The 10,000-nt window shown below is 49.2% G+C and overlaps 1 protein-coding gene across 1 annotated transcript in view; it reads right to left on the reverse strand.

Moving 5' to 3' along the window:
- The window catches only part of LOC125950127 (ABC transporter G family member 6), a 28,532-nt gene that overhangs the window by 4,797 nt on the left and 13,735 nt on the right, over nt 1–10,000 (reverse strand). Inside the window, exons 11-12 of the mRNA XM_049677798.1 lie at nt 7,203–7,582; nt 392–506 (exon numbers count right to left, since the gene is read on the reverse strand). Coding sequence (XP_049533755.1) covers nt 392–506; nt 7,203–7,582 — 495 coding nt within the window. The remainder of the gene's footprint in view (nt 1–391; nt 507–7,202; nt 7,583–10,000) is intronic.

Consider the following 10,000-nt stretch of genomic DNA (forward strand, 5'->3'; position numbering starts at 1 on the left):
CATAGGACTCTTAGTAAAGCCCCACTTTGCAGTTCCTAGACTAGAGTCCCTATAGCTTATAGCGGATCTAACGGCCAGTGACTTGGACCACTGAAGCTCACCGAAACACGACTAGTCATCGCACCGCACCGCCGCAAGGTAATATGCGATAATGCTGACGCCATTGTACAATGCCTCAAAAAGTGGGGGCCGTTCAACCACGAGGCACTTACTAATCACAAACCCAATGCTTCATCGCTATCTCAACCAGATTCCTGCCAGACCAATCATTGCCATCAATCTTGGAGTCATGACGATACCTTATTGATTTCTACTGCCCATTGCGGTCATTCTGCAAAGCAGGAAGAGGAATCCGGAGTGTTTCAGATCGTTCCAAGTTTGGTAAACTTACGTGAATCCTGCCAAAATGTCCAGCAGCGTGCTCTTGCCTGCACCAGATGGGCCCATGATGGCCGTCAGCTCTCCGGCGCGGAACTCTCCGCTGATATCTTTCAGTATATCGCGACCTGCGGAAATAGAGAGATAAAGGGGAGCATCGTTAGCAGGTGTGGTGATCCTACTTCGTCCGAACAGTGAACTGATGCCGTGCCAATTATTCGGCGTATTTGCCGGCGAGCCGTATTTGACTTCCCTTAACATATGTATAACCCATTGATAACAGTCTAGCCTAGCGACGTACTGCAGCTGCCTGGGGAGAGCCCCATAGATAAAGCACTCGCTCGCAACTGAAGCCACACCGTGGCACACCTGTTCGAAGACAAAGTCAGGCGTTGAAAACATTCTTCTTTATACTTCATATAAGGGCCCTTGCTTCTTCTTTGTTCAGTACAAAGCTGGAAGCAAAAGTATAAACAATCTTAAATCCATCGCTATTAACCTTTTAAATTAAAAACAATAAACTCTCAGATTGGACTTCTTCCGACTTCCAATGCAATATCCAATGTTAACGACATGGCGAAGGCTGACTGCTTAGCCAAGAAAGGAGCCCTGGAAGGAAGTCTTTTCGAACGGCAGCTTTGCCCCTCCGAGTTTCTCCATCTACCGCAGCAGCTCTGTCTCGAAAGATGGCAGAAGCTGTGGGATGATGGTGAGAAGGGAAGGTTCCTCTACTCGATCTCCCCGCAAGTCTTCTTGCGGCCTTGGTTCAAAGGCCTGTATGTAGGACGTGCGTTCATTCGCATGATGTCGAGACTCATGTCAAACCATTATGCCTTGGACGCGCACCTGCATCGTATAGGGATTGTTAGCTCCAACGTTTGTAGCTGTGGTAGCGGGTTCAGAGACTTGGACCATCTTCTATGGGCCTGTCCTGAACTCAATGCTACCAGGCCCTCTCTGCTAACAACCGTAAGGTCGATGGGTAGATCAGATACGACTCCTGTCCGCGACATCCTGGCTGCTCGGGACATCCCTTTCCTATCCGTTATCTTCCAGTTTGCCAACGATAACGAGATTGTCCCCTGAATCCCCCTCCCTTGCATGTTCTGTATAAATGTTATAATTAGATTTCTTGTACATAGATCTCTGTATTAGTTCTGTATTATGTATATTAGATATTAGATTTATGTAATAATGCCAGGCTGCAGAAGACCGTCGCTCGCCCAAGAGGCTTGCGTTGGGAAATCAACGGCGGGCTCTTCCAAGGAAGAGCCCCCAACAAAATAAGCCCTCTCTTCCTTTTATAACGTTCTAGCCCACAAATAAGAGGCAGGAGGAGAGAGGAACAGCAGAAGCCACGAAGAAACGCGCCACGCCACGAAGAAACGCGCCACGCCACGAACAAATGCGCCACGCCACGAAGAAATGCGCGATGGCGATTATACCACGTCCAACGTACTCCTTCGCAACGGACGACGACAGACTGTCGTACTCCACAATCTGTGGCGGACCACAAAGGATTCAAACCCAAATCCACCAAATCAAACACAACCGAGCAAGCCCGGGATATGGCGATGGGTATTGAAGGAAATGTCCTACCCCAATTTTTGTTATTAACTGTTAATAAACATACGGCTCGCCCGTCATTATATATGTTAAAAAAAAAACGACATGGCGGTGTCCTTTCGGAGTGAACGCGTCAAGGATGCGTTCGCGAAATCGTGAACGAAAAGAACCGGTTCACGGTCAGGCAAACCAAGAACCTTTAGCCTTGCGTAGGACTGTAGCCGGTCACCAAACGCGGTGGCAATAACTAGGTTATCTTCCCGTCACCACAATCGCCACGGGCAGGCAACACAGTTGCAGTTCGGATCGATTCGGTTGCCACGAAGATCAGCTGCTTTTGCATGCGTGCTGGTGATGAGGGCCGTCAAGCAGCAGCATCAAGCAGTTCCAGTAAAACAGGTTTCGATACAACCGAAAGGTTCTGGTTCATGGATGTCTCCGATGCTCTCACCTTATTGCTCGAGAAAGACGACGATCAATAGATCTCTGCGCTCACCGCCGCTTGTTATATGCCTCTGCTCATATTTTTCTCGTCGAGGTTGGAACCGGTTTTCATCTCCGGTTCGATCGTATCAAGCTGAGAACATACAGCAGCACCACCCGGTACCAGCAGCGACCCAGAACGCAAAGGTGCCGATTATGACAGATCTTTCCTGGAAGGTTCTCCACCGTTATTCCACAGACACACACCCCGGGGTCTCGGTGAGATAAATCATAATACTGAAACATGCTCATACCGGCATGCCGATCTTCTAGAACATCGACCAATTAAGTTCAATTAGCACGACATTCGAAATCATCTTCTAGTTGCGAACGTGCCAAATAGAGCAACTGGTCGCCCACTTGCACTGTCGTTGGCGAATTCGCGAGCTCGTCGTCAAGTGTGTGTCCTTCACCGTCGCGGTCAATGTTAATTCAGCAAAGATTATCATAAAACGAGCATGGGAATGGTCAGGGCAGTTCAAGCGGAACGACCACTCCACCGGGGCTCCAATATATTTGCGTACATTAAACTTAATCGAAAGCGTGTCTCGTTGGGTCGAGCATCAATGGGAATTCCATCTGGTGCAAATGTTGCTGTCCACGGAAGTGGGACAATTTATTGCTGCCTATCCCCATCAACCCATCAACGACCTCGCTCTCTGTCATGGTAGGTATGCTAGAGAGTATAACGCAGATAGCAAACGATTGAGCTGGAATCGGGAAGAAATAGTAACAATTGGCAGGTCATCGTATGACCATCGTGTTGCTTATCATGAATGAAATGATACAAACTCCTTCCAAACCTTTCGGGGATTGCTGAAGGTGTGTGAGCAAGATAGCTGAGGTAGCTATGACGCATAGTTAGTACAGCAATCAGCGCATATTATGCTGTCGATGAGTCACTCGACCCGGTTCATACTCCATTCATATGACATTAGATTGATCGAACACCTTTCACATCTATCACAGTAGGCTTTACCTCACTTAACACTATCTTGGGTGTGGTTTGCATGGTTTGAGCTTGTTTTTTTTTAAATGTCATAAAAATACACTAACAGCTCCACTTACAAATTAAACAAAGGTCAATACAGCAAACAGTTTAATCGAACGTAGAAACCAATTACTCACCGAAGCTGCCGTACTGACACCAGGTGATTCATGGCATCAAGGAAACGGAACGTCAGACTGTCCATCACACAGGCCACATATGATGTCCTACCATCACCCCGAATCACTAAACCGTTAGGTAAACTGAATGAAATCGATGCTCGCAAATGAAGACATTCGCCACGGCACGCGCATTACTGTAGCTGCAGCCTGTGGCCACAAGTGCATTGCGCAGCAGTTGAGCGTGCGCGTACTAGTGTGTGCATGCAATATACGACATCGTGTGGCCGCCTCGCCTCGTATGGTAATGGAAATATACTTTTTTTTTTCTTCAATAAAATGCATCAAACTAGTTGCATTGCGCGCGGCAGTGTGTGCTATTTGCATCTTTGCACACTAAGACGAGCGTGCGCATTCGCGAAAGAAAGCGCAAATGGTACAGCAGCTGGCGACCATGAAGTAGTAGTTTCACCGACACCGTCACACCGCTGCCATTACCCTTGATTGCTTGTATTTTCAGAGGGTTGTAATCGAGTCGCATGGACACAAACCCCTTCTCCCCCTTCGAAAGTGGTCCAATCTGTACTCGAGTCTATCCTAATCTACTCCACTCCCTGTGCAGATCGTCAAACGGTTGATGGATTTTTGATGATCGATCAGCATCGATTGGTGCATTGCTTGGGGCGTGCTCGGTGCGGATTGTGGCAATGCAAAACTCTTCAAACACCGAGGCCTTGCACGCCCTTACCTTGGCCCTTATTTGTTCGCGAGGATGCTTTACGCAAAATTCGCGCTGAACCGCGGTAATCAAGGCTTATGGCCGCTAGCCGACTCTCAACAGCTGCGACAACGAGGACGACGACGGATTGATAAAGCAGCATGCCTCAAGTGGCCACTGCTTGGACCAGAGAGAGGAGCATCGAGCAAGTAGCATGAAAAAAGGAGGAAAATAAACATCTCAACTAAGCGTAGTGTGTGCGCGCGCGCGCACAGCGTTCCTATCAGCGAATAGTCGGGCTGGTCTGTTAGAGAGATGAGCGCTCCGGGCGCTTTGTCTTGAACAACGATGACGACGACGGCCGCGTTTCTAGACGCGGCGTTTTGCACGTCCCGACTTGCGGGTTGGACAAGGAAACGGGGTCAATTCACATCTTCAGCCAATGGGCTTGGATGGACGCACACGTTCGGCCCTGGACCGGTCAGTGACGATACCACCGTCACAATGGAGGAAACAATATTTTCAAACAAAAGCCCTGATGCTGATGCATTGTGCAATGGCCCCACTACCCCCATTCGATTAAACGTACCACTTCCAATGCTAGTTCCGTGACGCTGGCGCTACTAGCTTCGCCCGGCCCCGGTTTGGCCTCGCGTACACCAGCTCCCTCCTACTCGGTTCTATTGCGCGCACCGTATTGGCCACTGCGTTCTGATGTTTGTGTTCTGCTTCCGGATGAAACCGGTTTCGTTTCGTGCGGGCGCTCCTAGGCCATCACCGCCCGGTGCGGATCATCCGCCGGTCCCGTGGCACTCGCACACATATTGCACTGAGCCGTCTCTATTTACCTTCCACCTTTACTCAACAAACACTAAAAGTAACTTGTTATGCTCGGGGAGTTCAAGAAGACGCACCCTATAAAAAAAAATCGACGCACATGGAGTGCATAGCAGCTCCACATGATCGCGGATCGCGCATCACACACAGATCATCGTGGTGCGACACACCGTGGCCTGGCTGGCGGGCCACGATCGAAAATAATCAACCCGAAGGTTATCTGAAGTTCGTTCAACTCTTGCGAATTGTACATCCCGCTGTCTGTCGCCCGCGTGAGTGCGTGCGGAGTGAGTGCGTGTGTGTAGGTGTGTGTTGTCACGAGAAACGTACGGCGCCGAGCGTGGCACACCCCGCACTCCCGCATTCCCCTCCAAAAAAACACCCGTGACATAATCATCCAGCGTTCAGCGCCAGCCAACCAACAGCAGGCCACGATTTCAGAACATTTTTGCTCCAATTGTAACGGCTCTCGCCAACCGGCCCAGGCCAGCAGTGCTCCAACATTAAATCATACCACCAGGCCGGTTCGGGAAGGGGGGCCTTTCCAATGCGTGTGCTGGTGTGTGCCTTCACCGTGGTCGTTTCAACGGTTTTTCGGTGGTTTTCGCTGCTCGCCTTTCGCTTCGCGTGAAGAAGCATAAGCGATGCGTATGCTAGCGATGGCCAAGCAACAGCAGAAGCAACAGCAGAGGAAGAAGTGACCAAGAAAACAGACGAAACAACGACGAGGCGTTGTGTGTCGGAGAGTGTGTGTGTTTTTTTCTGGTTTTCGAAAAAAAGAGAAATGAAAATGTTCGCAAACTTTGCTCGCTGTGCGGCGCACCGTTCAAGGACAGTTTTATAGAGTGCCACCTGCATAATGAGGAATCATATTTACAGAATAATTCGCAAAAATTTCCTGCTATTTGCCAACACAAACGGATGGCCATAGGAATCAGACGCACCGTGTGTCTGGTGATGATCATGCCGAAGAAGGAGGCGGTAGTGGCAGAGGGACCAACATGCCAAGAACGAGAATCGTACGATCCGGGGACCGACTCGCGTGCCTAGAAACAAGAAGATGTCGTCTCGCCCCCCGTTTTCATCGATGGTGCGCCCGAGCTTCGTCATTATGCCAAGCACGCCTCTTTTTGCGCCAAATTATCTTCCTTCGCGACGAGCGAGCGAGCGATAGGAAGAAGAAGGCAGACACGCACACGAAACCCGGGACCACTTGACGGGTTTTATTTCAACTTTTCTTTTTCCTTTTTTTAACGCGAGTCGATGAACGATGCTGCTACTGAACGATGAGGATGAGTAGCTGTGATCTTACTGGTTGTGTGAGATTGTGGCGTGTCTGTAGGGTTGACCACCACCGCCGCCAGACGGCCACGAGGATTCCGCGATAACCTTATTCGTGCAACATCGTTAGGTGGGCGCCACCGGCAGCAGTTCGTTTAGCACGGCACGGACATGAACCGTGTGGCCGTGGTACAAAAGTGAAACCAATATCGGCCACGATAATTAACATCGATTAGCAGCAAGCCGCTGCGCTAAGCACCTCCTTTTGGACCATAGCGCAAGATTAGGTGATTTGCCTTGGATTACAACAGCCTGCAAGTGTGCAATGAGATCTAGAACGAGCACTGATAAGTGAATTCCGAGTTGCAGAATGATGGAGAAGACTCACGCTCGCACATTCTGGCCACTTAATGGTCATGTCCGATCTCGTGACAGAATGGCATAACCATCTAGAGTCAGTAATCAGCCAACGCAGCAAGGACACGAGAAGAGTTGGTCCCTGGCTCTAGATCCGCCTTCGATCGGCCTAGTTGCCGATGTAATCAGCTGAACAAGCAACATGCTGTCAGCGTTTTAGCAGAACAGATCTCCCTCACTCCAGGAGGGTCATTTAAAACAGATTGTAGAAACAAGTGACAAAACAGCTGCACACGAGGCACGTAGCCGTACCCACGTATCGGTAGTTGGTTTGGCTGTTGGCCAAGCAAATTGTTGGCACCCCACGATGGTTCTTGACCCCTCGGATCATCTAGTGCAAGTGAATGCATTCCCATGACAATGTAAACATGCCCGGGAGTCAAAAATCCACATTATTACTAACTTCAATACTAACCTTTTCGAAAGATTCCATTGCGAACCGAGTAGGACAGGTTTTTGAAACCGACGGTGACCGGTTTGAAGAGTCGGGCCGCGACAAGTGAACTCGCCGTCGAACCACCACCGTTGGCGTTGGCCGTCGCTAGACCGGAGGTAGCATTCCAGGATGCACTTTCCGGAGTAGGTTCCGCCGGGATATGCAACGGCTGTAGCTTCGGTCCGGCTTGCCGTCTACTCACGAGGTTACTATCGGTGATTTCAGCGGATGGCGATTGTTGTTCCTGCTGCTGCTGCTGCGGCACCTGAAGTGGTTGATCCTCACCAATTGGATCCTCGGGTGGAGCTGAGCTCAATTCGTACGATTCAGTCTCAGCCATGGTGCACTCACTGGCAGGACTGATTTTCTAGGAATTTTCTCAAGTTCTCACGGTTAGCTCGACGATAACAAGTTAACACGATCGACGTAGCAGTGAACACATATTTCTTTTCTTTTTTTTTTTAAACAGATGATCCTAAAAATACGCGCTGCACCGAGATGCAACGCAACCAACACTCACAACCAGAGGATGCACCTCTTGTGGACCACTTTTGGGATGCACTGGCAGTCCGGTGTCGGAATGGACCTTGGATTATACGCTCCTCGGCATGCGTTATCCTCCTCCTGGCGACGAAAAACCTCAACAACGGCGCGGTCGTGCAAAGCAGCAGCGCGAAGCGTGAACACAATCTTATCACTATTCGCCTGGCGCGTGTGACGATAGGGCCAGTTCGGACCAGTGTGTGGCACGCCAACAGGGGTTGGTGTTGGTGAATGTGATTCGCGGTCTGATCCGGCGCGCCAGTTGCCGTCGCCGTCGCAGTATAGCCCAGAAATAGGACAGAGTTCAAGCGACTCAATCTGGCGGCTCAGCAATGGTGACCGTTTGTCCGCCTGACCATCACAACACGGCGTCTGGCGTCCAACACACAATGCACGGTACACTCCGGTACCACTAATACACGCACGGTGACACGCACAAGGTGGGGTTCGATTGAAAATTCAAAACAAAGCGCATAACATCACGATGCACCACCTACGACCGACTGAACTCTACAGAAGCCACACTGGACGAGCACCGGACACAGGACACACAGGCTCACAAAAATTCACGTTTTATGATGGCTCTCTATTGTGCCTGGCTGCTCTGCTGTCCTATAGGTTTACCACAGATGACAACGAACGACGCGAGTGCTCCCAACGAACCCCAGCACACGCGATCCATTCACAACGAACGTCGAACGAAGTTTGAACTCAGCACGAGCGACACGAAGCGATGGGAACGGTCGAACCGAGCAAGACCCCACCGCCACACCTCCTTCGGAAACAGCTGGCCACCCCCCGGGGGAATGATCAACAGACAGCGGGCACCATGCATGAGAGATTCGAATGGATTGAGATGCGTAAGATCCCTCTCTTGCTCTCTCTATCATTCTCTCTGTTTCTCTCAGAATGCATTTAAATGCACCTTGATGCATCTTTGCATCCGATCCTCTCGCGAGGTGATATTGAGATGAGTGTGGCGATCATTTCACTTAAAAATGTTCTCAAAAATTGAAGAAAATGATTTTTTGAATATCTTCGTAGCATTAGCTGGGCGAATAGATTAATTATTATTGAACTAAAAGAAAATTGATTACTGATGCCAAGGATGTTCTTTTTGTGTAGTTCTTTTTTAGTGGTTCTTGTAATATTTTTCGTTAATTGAATCTTCTCGTCATTGAGAATTAATCAATTTTGTCTTGATAGATTATAGAGTTCATTGGGAAATAAATCGCAAAAAAGTCTCGAATGTTGGATCATAATGCGTTTTCAGTGATAAGGAGTTTCAGTTTAGCAAATATTGTTCTAGAAAATAGAAAGAGAGAGAGAAAGAGAACACCAGTTGCCCTTCCTTTTTGGTTTGAAGTGCTCCCCATCACGAACCGCTTATCTTTCCCGAGCAAGCGGGTGAGCGCTTGTGGTGTGAGCTATCAGTGCTGTCACAGAAGCACTTGGTTGCGACCGGCAACATTAAATCGTTCTGGTCGGCTTAAATCAGCTGGTCAGCCGCCCGTGCTAGGTTCTCTGAAACTCTGATCTGGCGTCCTGAATTCGTCTGCTTCCCGGAACCGACCCTTGTGCTTATCACAAGAGGTGCTGTCTTCGACCTGTCCGCCCATACACGTTATTAATCATTGTTCGACGAGGAGAGCAAACGAATTAATCAAAAAGGAATCTAGCATTTATGAAATGCAAATGCATCAAAGGTAGAGAGTGAGACACCTTATCGCGTGGCGTAACACCAGACGACCTACAGATGTCAGTCTCAAGATCAATACGGTTCCAAGGGCTCCCTAATAGCCGCACGGAGCAATCCGATGTTGATTGCTGCTTGTGCTTCCGCTGAGCCGCTACGAAGGGAACACAAAATAGTTTTACCGCCAATGACCTGCGTGTGACCGAAGGTTATCAATGGTCGGCGCTGCGAGGTGTCGCCAAATTCATTAACCAGAACGCGTTCCGTGCGTTCAATGGACACTGCTCGTCACTGGCCCTTGGTTGGAGCGGCAAAAAAGGGAATGTCTTATGTAACTGATAAGCGAGTAGGTGCTGGATCATAGTTTTGCGTCAAAAAAGTTCTCAGATCAAGGTCATTGGCGTCGTAACTCTGTCTACGTCACTAATCAGTTCAAACTGTATACAGAGTGTCCCAGAGAGGTGCCAGGGTGTATAAGTGTTATAAGCGTTAATTCACAGCGTAGTTTATAAAGAAAAGTGTACTATCAATTTGTAGG

Source organism: Anopheles darlingi, chromosome 2, assembly GCF_943734745.1.
Source record: "Anopheles darlingi chromosome 2, idAnoDarlMG_H_01, whole genome shotgun sequence".
Taxonomy (NCBI): domain Eukaryota; kingdom Metazoa; phylum Arthropoda; class Insecta; order Diptera; family Culicidae; genus Anopheles; species Anopheles darlingi.